Raw genomic sequence first — 18,525 nt, 5'->3', positions numbered from 1 at the left:
TTCTGGAACCGTGACAGCCCTACTATGTTTGTAAATTTGCTAAACACTGACGCTGAATATGACGTCACAATATGTTTCCCGATGTCAACGAAAAGGCGGATCAAATATACATTAAAGTTAGGAGGATGTTGTCCTCACACGTTTAGTGCTAACTTTGGGATATTTTTTGGATTCTATAGATGCCAATACTCTTTGCTTCACCCTCAAAAACGGTCACGCCGTAAGACATAATATTTATAGACAATTCATCAATCCGTTCTTGGTGCCAGAATCCTATTCTCATTTGAGAAGTGGCATAGCCTACATCTTTAAAGAGAATAGCCAAAATCCCTCGCCCAGGTCTGTAGTCATAAGTTTTACAAACATGTTTGCTCAGTCTCATTTTTTCCCTCAATGTGGACACGGAGAAATTAGAAATTTTATCTAATTTTTGCCACGAAAACAACTAAGACAAACCTTTATTTTTCTGGGTTCGGGAAATTTCCCTCTCAATTTCGGCTATTTTCTCGAGAATACCCATTGCTTCTTTCCTTCTGAGGTAATCTGAAGATAAACTATCCACCAACACAACCGAATATACGCGAATCTGGACACTTTATCACAGCTTGTAAGGCATGAGTATGGAGGCTGCCATTTTTGTTAGTAGCTGAACTAACTGTGATCTTTTCCGAAATACCGATTTATATTCAACACTATCAAAATTAAAGAACTACATTTAAGTGGTGAATTATTATTTTTCTAATGAAAACAATGTAACATATTATTATTCATATAGTCTATTCACATATCGTTCCTAGTTTTTATATCACAGTCTATATCACAAGTGAAAAATATTTCCAACGTTTTAATTTTGTAACTTAGATTCACATTATAAGTTTCCGGTTTGTAGTGTTCTCATGCCGAGTTGAACCTGCTAACTGCTTGCATAATATTTCTGTTTTGGGGATTTACACTCACCGTTTTTGCTTTTCATAAATATTTGACTCATGATATCGTGAAGGTAAGTAATTTTTAAGGTGATTTTGGGCTCACCTATATTAAACAAAAGATATGCGTGTGTGGCTTATGTAAACACTGAGGAAATTCGAGCTGTGGGTGTCTTACGATATCTATTACAGAGAGCCATAAATGTATCCTTATTATGTATTTGTCCCCATATTAATTTCTATGAATGTGTGATAATATGCAAAACTGCTTTTCAGTTTTGATTTTGAGTAGTACTTTTAACTTCTGATTTCAGAAAAAGTTTATATTTACAAATTACATAATTGAGGACACAATCACTTTTATAAGGTGTAGGATACAGGACTCTGTTTCATCAATAAGTGTAAATTTTCAACTAACTAAGTCTTATGCTGACTAAGTAAATCTAGTTATGTACGTATAATCTTGGTTTAGTGCAAACCGCGTTTCACGAAACGACGTAAATACATGCGTATGTTACTACTCGACTAAGCTTACGTGCTTAGTTACCGCGTCCTGAGCATGCATACATCATACTTTTGTTTTTTTTCACTTGTCATCTGGACCAAAATAATGAATGAAAAGAATGCAAAGAAAATGCACAAGCGGAATTGGGAGGAGACAGAGATGGCCATGTTGGCAGAGGCAGTTATATTTTCCTATACCATACTAATTGGGCACTGCATACTAAATCAAATATATCACTCCATCAACAAAATATATTCTAATCTATATAAATATGTATATATTTTACATCTCTTCTCTTACAAAAAGTAGTTGTTTTATGATTTCAAAGGTTATCATATTTCAATGCATGTAGGTTGACACGATACATCTACATTATATATATATTATCTATATATTTGTAATACTTTAATTGGATAATTAATGTAGACTCATAGGCCTAAATGTGTTTGAACAATTGAATATGTGTGCATATTTTATAATTTGGGATTATATACAGGCAGGTACCATCGTTTTGCAAAGTGAAAGGGGGGGGGGTGCAGCTGGAACATAAATTAGATGTTGGCTTTTCAAATAATCTTATAACGCAAAAAAAAAAGTGTTTTGTCCTGTCTGCAAAATCCTGATTCGGAGGTGGGGTGGAATGGGTGGTGTTAGAATTTATTGCAGTGATTGCCACAATTTTCTCTCTCTCAGGTTTTATTTTTTTCAATCGTGGGGGTGCTAGTCTTCTATTATGAGTGCCTCAAAACATTTTCCTATAAACACCGTGTGTGTGTTGGGGGGGAGGGGGTTAGACTTCTTCTATTAATGCTCATGATCATACTTCGCTAAATAGTTTTTATTTATAATTTCCTCTCATTTATTTACAGTACAAAAAAAACAAAACAGTATTGTTAAAAAAGTGGAGTAGCAACGCAGGGTGACCCCCCCCCCCCCCCCTCCCCCCCCTTCCCATTCACTCCGATTGGTGCCTGATATACATGTACATGTAGATGTTTTTCTTTATTTGATAACATAAAATATATATCTGTACGGATTATCCTGCACACCGACGACTTCGATTCACTGTGAATATCACCTATCACCGAAATTCGTCAAGTATCAAACTGTTATGAAGACTTTTTTTTTGGAAGAACTTTATTATTGATATTTTAAAAATCTTGAATAAAAATCCCGTCTTAATAAATACATAATATATTTATATGATGTTTCTCTTAAAATGGGATATTTTTTCAAGATTTAAGATATACAATGGAAAGTAGTAAATGTTCATGAAATATACATTACACTCCCGTAAATCCACCCACCATACAACAGAGATCGAATTGAATCGGGCTCGCTAATCATTTGTTCCAAGTTAGTCAGAGCGGAAGTTTTGAAGAGATTTATAAATAGCCTACATATAATACAACAAAGTGAATGTTCCCTTTATGGTGGAATACTTTACAAAGGGATTTGGGAATAACACTGTACATTCATCATTCATGTACAGATATATACACTTATGGAAATTAATCATACAGTAAACTAAAGGTAAGCCATAAATGTACTAGTTTTCGAAGGGAAGTAATCCTTACATATTTATTGTTGTAAACATCTAAAAGCATCCTGTCTTGAAAAAGTCAATCACGACGCAAAGCTCGTCAGTAAAAATTCCATATATATTTACAAACAGCTAGCAGTCGGCCATGATTTTTGCTTACGTAGGTACTTACATAAGGGTTCTACCTGACATAACGTTTCCACTAGTTAGTATATAGAAAACTTACGTAAATTCAAAAGTTACGTCATTTGTTGAAACGGACTTACGTAAAATATTTAGTCTAGTCAGAAAGTTACGCCAAACTAAGCTTATGCAACTAGTTACAATGTTTGATGAAACGGCGTCCAGGTCCTTAGAATCTTTTAGTACGCAAACTAATCATTCACAACAATTTGTTGAATTCCTATTCGTAGGTTTAAAAATAATGGATATATTTAACAGGTTGTAAACACTTCCCCTACGTGGAGATATTCTTATGAAAACGCGATTATCCCTCTTTAGTGAGAGGAAATATATCCCGTACAACCAAGAAAAATACTTGGGGAGTACATCTCTTCATGTTTCACAAGAAAAGAAGAAAAAGTGCTGAAATATATAAATCAAAACAAAAACAAGACGTGCATTGGATATCAGACTCCTTCCCACTTATGCAGCAATGTTGATATGAAATTTCTTGACTGTGTTGTCATTCTATAGAGACAATTCGCGTCATGTTGAGTGTGTGTCACACTTATTCAGCATTGCTCAGAATTTGCCTTTATTTTCAATCAAAACACCTGTTTTATATGGTAATGTTTACTTTCTGTAGGGAATATTAAACAGTTTAGTTTTACTTTCTCTAGGGAATATAAAACAGTTTAGTTTTACTTTCCATTCTTCAATTTCCCACAGGATGGTCCTCTACATCGGCAGTACACTACTGAGAACAGTGAGGAATGTGTCCGCGAGACATTCCCCTGCCCCTTGGAACTGTCTGTTTAAAGTGCCAGGACTCTCATTTCACTCTTTTACAAGGAATTTAAATCGAAATATCTTTAGTGACTTTAACATAAAATGCAATAAGCCTGGACAGAGACTTGGTATAACGAAGTGTGTACGATTTCACTCTACAAAGAAACCGGACTCCGGCTGGATGGACAGGTTACGCTATTCCACCGCGGTAATTATTGTTATGACTGGAGCTACCGTCTTGTCCGTCCCTCTGTATCGAGTCTTTTGTCAGGTAAGATCAATTAATCAATATTCATTTAACAATACACGGATAAGTTCTCTACAATAATCAATACTTATTGACCAATACACAGTTAGGGTCTCTATTCAATAAATACTCATTTACCAATACACAGATACATTTGCAATTTAATAAACAATACTTATTTACCAGAGGTAAGTTTTCTACAATAATCATTTACCAATACACAATGAGTTTTATTGAAGGATGGCAATCAGATTACCCCTAACCATTATTAGATTAACTGTACCAAGACACACCCCCCCCCCCTCCCTTTAAATGCTGGATATTTTCAAAATGATGAGTTTAAAGGAAATATGAATTAATTTTCACACTGATTTGTCTGACTCTCAAACAGATTTGAAGCCCTTTTGACAAACAAAATCATTATAATGTCTTAACTTCAAAAAACCTTTAATTGTTACCTAAACACCGTAAAATGTGATATTTGACATTGAAAAAGAAATTGTTTTCAGAATTTGTCCATCATAGGAGCAGGCCAGGTGTACAATTCACTCTCTCCCTTGACAGATTTATTCTTATAGTACAAACACATAAATTAAAACACCATGGCTTTACAAGGTATGTAATGAAAGTGTCTATTGGTAGCTTATAGTACAAACACATAAATTAAAACACCTTGGCTTTACAAGGTATGTAATGAAAGTGCCTATCGGTAACTTGTTATTGAATACACAGTAAAGACGATGCCCATGCTGCCACTGCCTTATTGTTTATGTCATGGGATTTTGTATGGTTTTGTCCCCAAAATGGACAGAAAATATTTGATGAAATGGTTGTGGTTCTAAACCAGTGCTGTATTATGTAAGTTGCACCTAGATGACAGCTTATTAAGCGAAGTAACTGTGTGGTTTGTGTAGGAAGAAACTGAACAGACTCTTCAATTCTTCAATTTTCTGACATCTACACAAAAATGAAATCATTGAAAACAAAGTCCCACATACTGATCACAATATGAACACATGCAGACAGCTGGGCATGATACATCTGGTACGCCAAGATCAATGAAATGTGTTGTAAAACTCAGCTGTGTTCTGAACTCTGTAGCATGAAATCAGTATATATACCTAACCTAGCACTGTAGATATGAATATACGCGAAAAATTTATTTTCATGTAACTTCTTGAGAAACATCAGTCGCAAAAGGAAATTACTTACTTTTATTTTAATATTGCTTAAACACATGTTAAAACTCTTGATTAATAGACCAATCGCGAATTCATGATCACGCGATTTGACGTCCATGAGACATTTTGCGATATTAAGTTCTCTACGGCATGTTGAACATCTATAATAGGCTATAGTGATTTTAAGATATATAGTGAAGATTCACTACTTAAATATTCATGTTGTTTGGGATGACAGAAATCAGGAAGGGGAGGTAAGGCCATTCAGCTAGGCAGTGAGAAGGTGGAGAATATGAAGCCCCAGGACCGAGTGATCACAGTCAAATTTAATGCTGATTTGTCTGCTCAGATGCAGTGGCGGTTCAGACCTCAACAGAAGGAAATTCAGGTAATAGTGTGACACCTGTATACAGGTAATAGTGTGACACCTGTATACAGGTAATAGTGTGACACCTGTATACAGGTAATAGTGTGACACCTGTATACAGGTAATAGTGTGACACCTGTATACAGGTAATAGTGTGACACCTGTTTACAGGTAATAGTGTGACACCTGTTTACAGGTAATAGTGTGACACCTGTATACAGGTAATAGTGTGACACCTGTATACAGGTAATAGTGTGAAACGTACAGCTTCCCCTCTGCCTCATAGGTTGTATGCTAAAACTTCACGTGATTTTTTTTTTATCGAATTTTGTCCCCTTTGTTTGTTTACGTGTTGTGTGTAAACTTCTTGCATTTTTATCTTCTCAAGAACCACACAGCTAATTTCAACCAAACTTTGCGCAAAGCAACCTTGAGTGAAGAAGATTCAATTTGTTTTAAAATGAAGGAGTACACTCTTTCCAAGTTCGTGGTTTGAGAGTTTTCTTCTCAAAAACTACTGGACTAGAAAAGGCAATATTAGATATTTTAATAGACACTTGAAAATACATAATATGAAGCTCCAAGTTTGTTTACATCACAGGCACCAAGCCTGTCTGAAAAATGTCTGTCCATCTGTCTGTGACAAAAAACTTCAACCTTGGTCATATCTTTGACAACACAAGAGGTAAATCTTTCCTATTTGGCATGTGTATTTCTTGTGGCAAGACCTTTCCATCGGTACCAATATCTTTTACCTGGTGACCTTTACATTGACCTTTGATCTACTTTTACAAAATTTTAATATAAGCTATATCTTTTAAACCGTAAAGCACTGCTTTCATATTTAGCATGTGCATTTCTTGTGAGAAAACCTTTCCATTGGTACCAGATTTGTTGACCTTGAAATTGACTTCTGACTTACTTTGAAAATTATTCACTAAAATGTTGTAATCATATTCTTGGGTCATTAGTGTCTCACAAACATCTTATTTCTTCTTAAAAAATCACATGGGTACACTATGTAAAATTGATATGTAAGCATCCTTATGTAATGTTGATTTGAGTATGTTCATGCCATGACCCCTTGGGCTGTGAAGGGACATTAAGATGAAAGGGATTAAGAGGGGGGGGGGGGTTCAAAGTTTTACACAGGATTATATATAGGAAATTTCTTTAAAATTTTCTCAAGAACCACCATGGTTTTATAAATCAAAATAGTATACAAGCATCCTCATGCAGTGTAGACTCATGTTCAGACCATGATGTTTGAGTAAAGGACAGGGCAACGAAAGGGGTTCAATGGAATATATGGGGAAATTCATGGAAAATCTCTTTTATATGATTGAAGTGCCATTTTCACAAATCACGAAATATTGTTTCATTCTATTCCACAAATGTGGTTTGCGATGATGATAGAGTACAAGGATGCGGGTGGCTTTGCCTGATCCAGTTACATGTTTATCTTGAGTTGTTTTTTACTGATTGCTTCATCTCCATCACGTGGTAGGTACACCGGTGTGTGTAGGACTGAGTGATTTCTCCCAGATAGGCCTATTAGCCTCTTGTTTGATAATGTACCAAGTTATTATTTTTTTTAATTTGATGGAGAAAAGAGCCACAATGACAGATTTTAAACCTATTTAAGGGATAACTACTTAAATAATCTTTGCTCAAACTGTTAGTATTATTTCAAGTTCTCACGAGATATATGTACACTTCAGGTTCGTGTTGGGGAGACAGCCTTGGCATTTTATACTGCAAAAAATCCCACTGATAAACCCATTATAGGAATTTCCACCTACACCATAGTTCCCTTTCAGGCTGGATACTATTTCAACAAAATTCAGGTACTCAGAATGATTGATAATTAAGAACAAATGTCATTATGGACTTTTAATGTTTGTTTTATTGAATTGAAATACAATGACACATTCATTTATTTCATTTCTCATTACACCTGTAATTTTTCTTTCAGTGTTTTTGCTTTGAGGAACAGAGGTTAAACCCTGGAGAAGAGGTAATATTTTACCCAATATACAAGACCATTTAGATACATTACTAAGATAACTGTCCCATTCAACATTAAAAAGGTTCGCACCCGAGATTTCGAGGAATGTCAAATTTTTGGGAAGTGTATTTTTGATTTCTACATTGAAGGAGAATTAGGAAATTAAAAAGGAAAATGGGGGTAGTATTGTTACTGATCGAGCTACAGTGTTCTAAACATGACCCCTTTTGTACTGAAGATTTATTCAATACGCCAGTTTTGAGATACGAACTCTTCTGTGTAGGAGATGCATTTAGTGGAACTTTGAATGACAAAGTGGGACAGAGTGGACTACGGCTGTCACGGTTCCAAAAAATTTCGGGTCGGGTCGGTTCTTAATTTTTTATTTTGGGTTCGCGGGTATTTCGGTTTGGGTCTATATAACTATTTTAAAAATCTAATATACAGTAAAAATCAAAAACCTTTATTGTATTTTGTCACAATAATTACTCGGGGACGTGGACTGAGGTTTAAACTCGACATCCATGGTACTAGAAGCAGCATTGTCACTTCTACTCGTTTCCATCCATGCTTTCAATGTTTTGTCATTGACGATGTTGATCCTGTGGCGTATTTTCAATGCGTCTGTCATATCTTACATATACTGCCATTATTTACAGTTTTGTCCACATTATTGATCAAAATACAGCCACCTTTGAGGAACGACATTTCGTTTAAATGGATTTCTAATAATGATTCTATTTTAAAAACCAAACCCGAACCGAAATACGGAAAAATGGAACTGAACCCGACCCGAACAACACGACCCGCGGTTTTCGGTTATTTTGGGTACCCGGCCGTTGCAGCCCTAGAGTGGACCTACAATAAGTGAAGAAGACAATGAAATGTATTAAAAGCAGCTTCTCTTTTAATATGTAAATGTGGGAAATACAAAATACTATCAAAAGAAATGTTTTACTAAAGTGGAAACATAAAAACAATATCATATCTGCAAGTAATATCTTAGAAATGGTACTTATGACCAACGAAATAATGTGATATGATAAGAATTCTAGGTATTTAATTACTCCCTAAATACCTATAACTTACTTAGTTTGTGTATCAGTTGAATTCGGGTGATCAAACAGCGTATGAGAAACTTACTGAGTACATTCACTTACGCAGTGATGAATATTAGTCCCACTCCCACGTGTAAACAAATTGTTTCACGCCTCACTATATACGAGAGTTCTCCAAAGGGAAATAACTCAGGTGTATCTTGAAACCGGCGTATTACCGGTAAACTTGATTTGTCTGTTGTTGTCGATATAGAATAAGAAACACAAATCAATCATTACATAAGATAGATACATAAACATGTACTCCAACAATACAGATATAAGAAAATTAATACAAGTAATGCATGGCAATAAATAATGACCTTTTTGCACTTGATATACGAAAAAAACCATGATATCAAATTTGAGAGTTTACGGTAAAAGGACATATTAAGAGTAATGTCAATTTCTAAAATTTCTCATAATTCTTAAGGTCTTGTCTTAAATTTAAAATGAAACTTAAAAAGTGGAGGTTAGAGATCAAATTTTGAAATTATTGGTGAAAATACTGAATTTTTATACAAAATTTCAAGTAAATTAATTTTTAAATATATTTAAAAATATTTTAAAATATCAACCAAATTCGTAAATTACAACATTTGATCTAGTTCCAAGTCTCAACTACTTGTATCATAAATTATAAAACTGATATACATGTATAGGATTATGAAAATAGAAGATGTATTAGATGAACCAAAAACTGTAATATCACGCAGATTTAGAAATTTTTTATTAATGAATCTTTCCGCCACAAAATATAGTCCCTGCCAAATCCTTTCAAAATTTTAATTGACACAAAAATTTTCAACTGGATAGGGTTCAGTAATAGATGTGTAATATGTTTGCACCAATGAGATCAGTATTGAACCAGTAAATACTTAGTTGTAGCATCCTGCACAGTTGTGCTGAAAAGCTCGGGAGCTAACTTCCTTAATGATGTTTTTTCCTTTACATAAAAGTTTTGTGGGGGGAGGGGGGACTATATACTTATCTTGAAGACCTTTTTGGGCTTAAAATTCAACATTTAGCTGTTTAATATACATGTATCATAATTACCATGGTTAAAACTCCATGATAAATATACTATAATATAACGTAAATTTGTCTTAATTATGTTACAAACATAATGACATTTTAATTGTACAGGTATGTTTTTTTTTATATATATACATTAGTAGTCACATTTTTTGCACTTAGAATTTTGATAGATTTTATGCATCAAATTACTGTCAAGATTTACTATAAAAATTTCTAGGCATGTTTTTTGGTACAAAAAATTATTTAGATATGAGACCGCTCAACAGAATTTCATGAAACTTTGTAGTTAATAAGGACACACTGTGTAGATGTGCATATTCCCAGAAAATTCTGATTCAGTAATTTTTCTGGGAGTTATGCCCCTATTGAACTTATAATTTTGAGCCCGTCTGTCCTGTTCTTGCAGTATTTCATAACATTACCATTCCTTATGTGAGGCATTGTCAAGCAATGTTGGAGCATGGGTATGTGCGCGAGCTTGCTCACCTCTGCTTTCTTTCATCGAATTACATATTACTGTGATAAACAGAAATTAGTAGATATCAAAGATATTTTCTATTTAGGTTTGCGCTCCGTCCGTTTGTCTGTCCGTCAGTCCAGTTTTCTGCACTTTTTAGCTCACCTGAACCGAAGGTTCAAGTGAGCTATTCTGATCACATTTTGTCCGGCGTCCGTCTGTCTGTCTGTAAACTTTTCACATTTTCGACTTCTTCTCCAGAACCACTGGGCCAATTTCAACCTAACTTGGCCAAAAGCATCCTTGGGTGAAGGGCTTTCAAGTTTGTTCAAATGAAGGGCCATGTCCCTTTCAAAGGGGAGATAATCACAAAAATGCAAAAATAGGGTGGGGTCATTTAAATATCTTCTTCTCAAGAACCACTGGGCCAGAAGAGCTGAAATTTACCTGAAAGCTTCCTGACATAATGCAGATTCAAATTTGTTCAAATCATGGGCCCCTGGGGTTGGATGGGGCCACAATAGGGGATCAAAGTTTTACATTCAAATATATAGGAAAAATCTTTAAAAATCTTCTTCTCAAGAACCACTAAGCCAGAAAAGCTGATTTTTACATGAAAACTTTCTGACATAATGCAGATTCAAGTTTGTTCAAATCATGGCCCCCGGGGATAAGATGGGGCCCCAAGGGGTGGATCAAAGTTTTACACACAAATATATAGGGAAAAACTTTAAAAATCTTCTTCTCAAGAACCACTAAGCCAGAAAAGCTGAGATTTACATGAAAGCTTCCTGACATAATGCAGATTCAAGTTTGTTCAAATCATGGGCCCCGGGGGTTGGATGGGGCCACAATAGGGGATCAAAGTTTTACATACAAATATATAGGAAAAATCTTTAAAAATCTTCTTCTCAAGAATCACTGAGCCAGAAAAGCTGAGATTTACATGAAAGTTTCCTGACATAATGCAGATTCAAGTTTGTTCAAATCATGGGTGCCTGGGGTTGGATGGGGCCACAATAGGGGATCAAAGTTTTACATACAAATATATAGGAAGAATCTTTAAAAATCTTCTTCTCAAGAACCATTGAGCCAGAAAAGCTGATTTTTACATGAAAACTTTCTGACATAGTGCAGATTCAAGTTTGTTTAAATCATGGCCCCCGGGGATAAGATGGGGCCCCAAGGGGGGATCAAAGTTTTACACACAAATATATAGGAAAAATCTTTAAAAATCTTCTTCTCAAGAATAGCAAAGCTGTGATTAATCATATTTATATGGAAGCATCTTCAGGTAGTGTAAATTCAAGTTTGTTCAAGTCATGCCCCCAGGGGGTAGGGAGGGGCCACAATAGGGGTTCAAAGTTTGACATTGAAATATTTAAAAAAATATATGTTCAAAAATCTTCATCTCAAGAAGAGCATAGTAATGATTAGTCATTTTAATGTAAAATCATTATCAGGTAGTGCAGATTAAAATTTGTGGAATTCATGGTCCCCTGACGAAGGTTGGGGCCACATAGAAGATCGATTTTTTTTTTGATTTTTTTTTTTTTTTACATGGGAATATATAAGGAGGAGTGTTTAAGAAATTTTACATGGGAATATATAGGAAAAAATGTAGATAAATTTTAAATTTTTTCTGCTCTTGTTAATTTTGCATCCAAATAAATCTCTAGTGATATAATTTCATTTTTGTCTTCATTTATAAATTAAGAAGAAGAAAACTCGCCGTCGATTCCTTTTGAACAACTTGGTGAATATCATTAATCTTGGCACCAAAAATCTTTGACTGAAGGGCATTCAATTGTTATAATTACACACTTAATGCACATATTTACAACGTGTATGACCCCCTATTGATTTTCTGGTCACACCTGCCATGTTGGGTTTAAAACATAAACACTCTTTTCTCAGGTGAGCGATGTGGCCCATGGGCCTTTTGTTTTCTCTGTTCTTGCAGATATTTATTTTATATTTGGTACATTGCTTTGCCATAACAAGTTACAGATCAAGTTCGAATTTCGTCTCGGTCCGTTGATTTTTCATTAAGTTATGGCCCTTGAACTTAGAAAAATAGCATGAATTCTCTGTGGACAAGAGTACTACACTCATTAAAACTTCTAGCATAGTAATACAATAATATAGCTAAATTATTCATGATCATCTACATGTCACAGTTTATTGACTTGGTTAAAGACTTAATTAAACCTAACTATTGACTTGGTTAAAGACCTAAACCTAATTATAAATTTGTCTTTTTTTTGGGTCTAGTCTCTACTCGAATAGTAGTTGATTTCCTATCCTGGTTCCCCAATTTTTCCTTTACCATAACCTACATATAAATGAACTTTGAATAATGTTGTGATACAGTAATTTTTGCAACCGGTAGGGGACTATGTATTAATTGCCATGCAATACTCTCAGAATGCTTGTTAATTGTTACTGTGATGTTCCTAAACTTTCTATCAATATTTTTTCCAATTTTTCTAAAATACAGACATATCCAATTTCACTTTGTAAACAACAGAGTGCAGGTGCACAGGCACTCAACGTTTTAAATATATATAATTAAGAAAAATTGTCTTCCTGTAAACAGACTATTCACTATTCAATGAATAGTTTGTTTACAGGAAGACAAATTCTTTTTATTATATATATTTAAAATGTCAAGTGCCTGTGTGCAGGTGTTGTACGTCATCAATTTCAATTTTGGTAAAAGAGGTTGGAGTATGTTCCAATCTTAATTAAAATTAGATCCTGTGATCCACTCATCTTCTATCGCTACACATAGGTGTAGCCTATGTGTAGTGATAGTAGATGAGCAGATCATAGGATCTAATTCTAATTAGATTTGAGTATGTTTATGCTCTACGTTTCCACAGACAAAAAACTAACAATTACTAGTACTTAAAATTATCACAAACATGAAATCATGAATTTTTCATGGAATCATTTACTAAAAATATGTAATACATGTATCATTACCCAAATTATTTACTGTTTTGAAATATGGTGACATTTTCAATATTTTGAAATCTAATTGTGCTCCTCTATCTTAAAATTTGATGTATGGACAGAAAATATTTGATCATGGTGGAAGGTACCAATGAGATGCATATATTTTTAAATATGTATCAAAGTAAATCTGACAGCATAGAAAACATATTGGGCATCACACCTTTGGACTTATATTTATGTTTCCCCTCTTTCAGGGGGAGACATATTGTTTTTCTACTTTCTGTCGATCTGTCTGTCACAAAATTTTGTGAACTCTTCTCTTCCTATATATGGCTTATCAAATAGACTTGAAACTTTGTACAATGCTTCATTGTGCATATTGGTGGTACAGGAGGATCCAATTATTTTCCTAAAAGTTGTAGTGGATCTAAGAGGGGTGGAAGGTGTTAAAATAGCTTATGAACACTTCTTTTCCTATATGGCTATATATAGGATAGATTTAAAACTTTGTACAATGCTTCATTGCCATTCGTAGATGTGAATATTGTTGGGAAAGGAAGATCCAACCAATTATTTTCCTAAAAGTTGTAGTGGATCTAAGAGAAGTGGAGGATGTTAAAATAGCTTGTGAATGCTTCTCCTCCTATATGGCTTATCCGATAGACTTGAAATTTTGTACAATACTTCAATGCCATTTGCAAATATGCATATTGTAGGGATGGGAGGATCCAATTGTTGTCCTTAAAGTGTTATATTGGATCTGAGGGATGGATGGTGTAAAATAATTGGTGAACACTTTTCCTAAGTTGCTTATTGGAGTTAATAATGTCTATGTTCCTGCTCGTGCTTTCTCCTCCATACCATGCAGCACATTAAGGGGAGGAGGTTTCATTTGGAGCACTTTCAATTTAGGGAGCTGGGGAGACATTTGTTTTTCTTAAAACTATCTCTAATATTTTATTGAACTTGAAGTTCTTTCAATATTCTGTTTTGAAAAAGGACAAATAAATGTGGTCTTTACACATATTGCTTTCAGAAGAGCATTAAAATCATAATATAATGCAGTATATGTGACACCCCTTGCAACAAGAGGAGTAACTCTTAACTGCAAGCTCAATAGAAGAATGAGTTGTCTTTCTTTGACAGCTTAGCCCGAGTTGTTTTTTTTTTTTTTTATGGATGACTAAGAACAGAACACATCTGCTCCTGTGCTGTCTCAAATATGTTTTCATATGTGCATTCATTAATGCATTAGATCTTGATCCCAGACAGACTTTTGACAGCTGCAAGTGATGAGACTGCCAGTTCCATTTTCATCTTTTATCTCAACTGTGTTTCCCTAAATATAATCATAATGCAATAACTCAATGTTAAATTTGTATGGTATGAATGTGCCTTTGTATGTTGATAAAGCAAATGCAGAACATTGCAGGTGTTAGTTTGTCTGTGTAGGTACACTTCACCCTGATCACTGACCCTAACAAGCCATATTGAAGGCAGTTAATTTCTGCTCAAGCGATAAACGACACAGATAACGCTCAAATGGCCTCACATCAAAATAACTTCTTAAGCAGAATAAGTGCAGCAGTTAATCCTAATTAAATTTTGAATAACATTAATTATGAATTCAAGAGATAATTTTTGAAGTCTTTTAATTGACATTCTAGTAGATTTATCAACAATATTATATATTTATTGTTGCAGGGTTGGGTATAGGAGTCAGCTGCTTTGTCAGGCCTGATTAATATAATTCTCTAATTGCATTTATCACCCAAATGTTGGTCATGTTTAGTGACTCACAATTCCCCTGTTTTATTTGTTTACTCAGGAAATGAAATCTGACTCTGGTAATTAGTACATTCACATCTCTGCAGCTAAGGTTTTAGCCTATCAGTCCCGGTATCAGTACATGCTGATTGGGCACGACTGACCCCAGCACTATTTCTGGTCAGCTTTTCTGGCTGACCACATCCATGACTGGTTCTACAGCTAAAGGTGACACATCTTGCCATCAATACTGATTCATGGTGGCTATTAATCAAACAGGGATACTGGCAGAGTGATCATAAAACTTCCAGATAAATGTTTTGTGTGACATCTCCCGACTGTCACCATTGGAAGGCCAGAACAAAATCTCACTGTCTCTTATATGTGGAGAATGTCCTTAAATTGAAATCAAGAAATGTCAAAGAAATAGATTCAAAAATTTAGTTAATTTATATCATAATGTGTCTAATGTAAAATGAAGGTGTTATCAGCCCCCTTGATCTCTTGCCAGCCACTTATAGAAATATGCACATGCAAAGCAGACTCTGGGTTTTAAGATAATTTGTTATTTATAATTTTTATAAAAAGTTCAGTCATTCCGGTATCTGTTTTTAATTTAACGGATGGATACAGAATTCCTAACATGTATGTTGTACAGTCATGCCAGCTTAGGAGAAAAATTTTTAAGACAAAATACTCAGGGACTGAAATGACAGAATTCTTATAAAGAAAAATTGAAGTCTGGAACGTAGAACTCTGGGATGCAAGGTCATATATTGAGACTGAGAGAAGCCATTCCTCTTTGTAGGTGTGTATGACTCAGCCTGCTTTGTGCAGTCTGAATCACTTCTTCCAGACCCCAAACTATCACACCGAATTAACTGCTCCTGCTGCTGTAATGAATTTTTCCTTCACTTGTCATTTTCTGATAAGTATTTGTGATAATGAGGGCAGACTCCTTTTATCAAATTAGAAAGTGTATAGGATTTATTCTACAAGAACATTGAACTTCTTTATTTATAATCACATTTATTTCAACAAATATGTTTACACCCCATATAGTATAAGAATATATTGAACGAAATCTTTAACAAGAGTTTTCAATTACTTTTGTTCAATAGTCATCAAGGTAAAAAGCTGAGTGGAGTGAAATCTGTATTTAATTGAATTACTTTTATGATAGTCACAGTTTTGAATATCTATTGTTTGACCTGTAGAACTGATATAGTACTGGAATTGTGATATATACAGCTAGTAAATTACTGTATGTATGTATGTTTATATATATATATATATATATATATATATATATATATATATATATATATATGTATATATATATATATATATATTCTTTGTGTTTCTTATATATATATATATATATATTCTTTGTATATATATATATATATTCTTTGTATATATATATATATATATATATATATATATATATATATATATATATAATATATATATATATATATATATATATATATATATAAGAAACACAAAGAATATTTGCACCATTACACTATTACCAGTTCCGTTCCTCAGTTTGAATATAAAAGTATACATGCAGATTTTCTTTGTTATGTGTATATACATTTGTATGTATTCTAAATTTAATTTTATCTATCACAATCAGATGCACCTGTTATATCAGGCCTAACATAATTGATAATAAATCTTCGATATTACAGTGATGTAACAGACCCAGATATTGATCAGGTCTGTCAGCTGCCTCAAAAGTCTTTGTCCGTAGAAAATTGGAAGATTCTGTTTCTTTCTGATAGTGTACGTGATATATTGATCAATAATGGCCGAGGAAATTTTTCACCAGACTTATTCAAATCATGTATAACTATCCAAATAAATCAACCAGATTTGTTAAAAATTATTTTCATCGGGCAGCTGATTGGCAACACCAGTATCATAACAAGAGAGATCAGTTTAATGTTTATGATGAAAATCTAGACACAATCGCGACTTTGTTATTTTGCTGAGTCAGTGTTTAGTGGCCAGTCGTGTTTTGACTTTCCATGTAAACAACAGGATATCTACGTGTAAATGAAACAAATGTTGATGCTTGATGAGGAACAGATGTTTGTCATGTTCAATGGGTCTCTTACTTTTAATATTATCTTTAAAACAGCTGTTCTACATAAATGGTTAAGTGTGTGTGTGTGTGTGTATATATATATATATATATATTAAAAGAAATAGAATAAACAGTACACAAAGATAAAAATTTAACGCAAGCGCTTTCATTTTATAATCCTCAGGCGTTACATTTTAAAATAGTTTTATTTTTATTAGTTTTCTATTTTAAAATGCAACGCCTGAGGATTATAAAATGAAAGCACTTGCGTTAAATTTTTAACTTTGTGTACTGTTTATTCTATTTCTTTTAATATTTTATACCGGACACTGTGATTTTTTTTAAAAAACACAATTTGGATATATATATATATATATATATATATATATATATATATATATATATATAATTAAATAATATGCAGTTCCAAAATATATTTAAATCACTATAGTGCTTTCTGGATTTTAACATCCATCCTCAGGTGAATACAATATTATATTGAATGTTATTCAATATTTGTATTCACCTGAGGATGGATGTTAAAATCCAGAAAGTGCTAGTGATTTGAATATATTTTGGAACTGCATATTTTCCTGCTTTTTATTTAATTATTTTGATTGTGTGATATGTGATATCAATTCTTTCTATTTGGATTATATATATATATATATATATATATATATATATATATATATATAAAGAAATAAATATTGACACAATGAACAATACGTTTCAACAGTCAGTATGTAATGACATCTAGATTTGTTTAATTTTAACGTTCCGCTGTTTGTGACGTAACGTCACTATGTTACTAAATGTAAAACTTCTGAAGATTTGAAATGAAAGCGCTAAAGCTTTACTAAACGTCTTCGTGTTTCATTTTTTTTTTTTTTTTACCTATTTATATATATATATATATATAATAAATTCTTTTTTCATGGTATCGGGGTAGAATAAAGAAATAAAATCCAATACTCAAACTTTTATCTATAGCGCTTTTGCTACAACAATGTTGTTTAAAAATCTACTGACAAGCCCGCAGGGTGAAAGCACTATAGATAATAGTTTGAGTATTGGATTTTAGTTTTTGACTTTATATATATATATATATATATATTTGTATATACATATTCACTGATACATTGTATTAGCAATATCCCAAATTTCCTGCTAAACTTTTATTGCATTTTGTTACCATCGTTCATATCATATTGAAAAGGCAATGGTCTCTCGGTAAAAATGAGAAACCGCATCGTCAACTGTCATAAAGTCTAAGTTTCCCATGATGCAATCTATGAATAAAAAATATCACAAAAAATGGGGAATGTAAGTTTGACAATGTGTTCTTTTGTACTGGTCCAGTGACCACTGTCCTGACAGGT

At 33.4% G+C, this 18,525-nt stretch overlaps 2 protein-coding genes across 2 annotated transcripts in view; one reads left to right on the top strand and one right to left on the bottom strand.

Moving 5' to 3' along the window:
* Positions 1-849, bottom strand: part of LOC125669224 (GATOR complex protein NPRL3-like) — a 47,465-nt gene extending 46,616 nt beyond the window's left edge. The window contains exon 1 of the mRNA XM_048903664.2: positions 457-849. Coding sequence (XP_048759621.2) covers positions 457-520 — 64 coding nt within the window. The 5' untranslated portion in view covers positions 521-849. The remainder of the gene's footprint in view (positions 1-456) is intronic.
* Positions 850-872: 23 nt separating this feature from the next.
* The window catches only part of LOC125668187 (cytochrome c oxidase assembly protein ctaG-like), a 25,013-nt gene continuing 7,360 nt past the window's right edge, over positions 873-18,525 (top strand). Inside the window, exons 1-5 of the mRNA XM_048902020.2 lie at positions 873-1,000; positions 3,866-4,196; positions 5,592-5,741; positions 7,442-7,567; positions 7,696-7,737. Of these exons, the coding sequence (XP_048757977.1) occupies positions 3,867-4,196; positions 5,592-5,741; positions 7,442-7,567; positions 7,696-7,737 (648 nt within the window). The 5' untranslated portion in view covers positions 873-1,000; position 3,866. The remainder of the gene's footprint in view (positions 1,001-3,865; positions 4,197-5,591; positions 5,742-7,441; positions 7,568-7,695; positions 7,738-18,525) is intronic.

The sequence above is a fragment of the Ostrea edulis genome, chromosome 4 (assembly GCF_947568905.1).
Source record: "Ostrea edulis chromosome 4, xbOstEdul1.1, whole genome shotgun sequence".
NCBI lineage: Eukaryota > Metazoa > Mollusca > Bivalvia > Ostreida > Ostreidae > Ostrea > Ostrea edulis.
The sequence above is the reverse complement of the archived record's forward strand: the minus strand, read 5'-3'. Positions and strand labels throughout refer to the sequence as shown.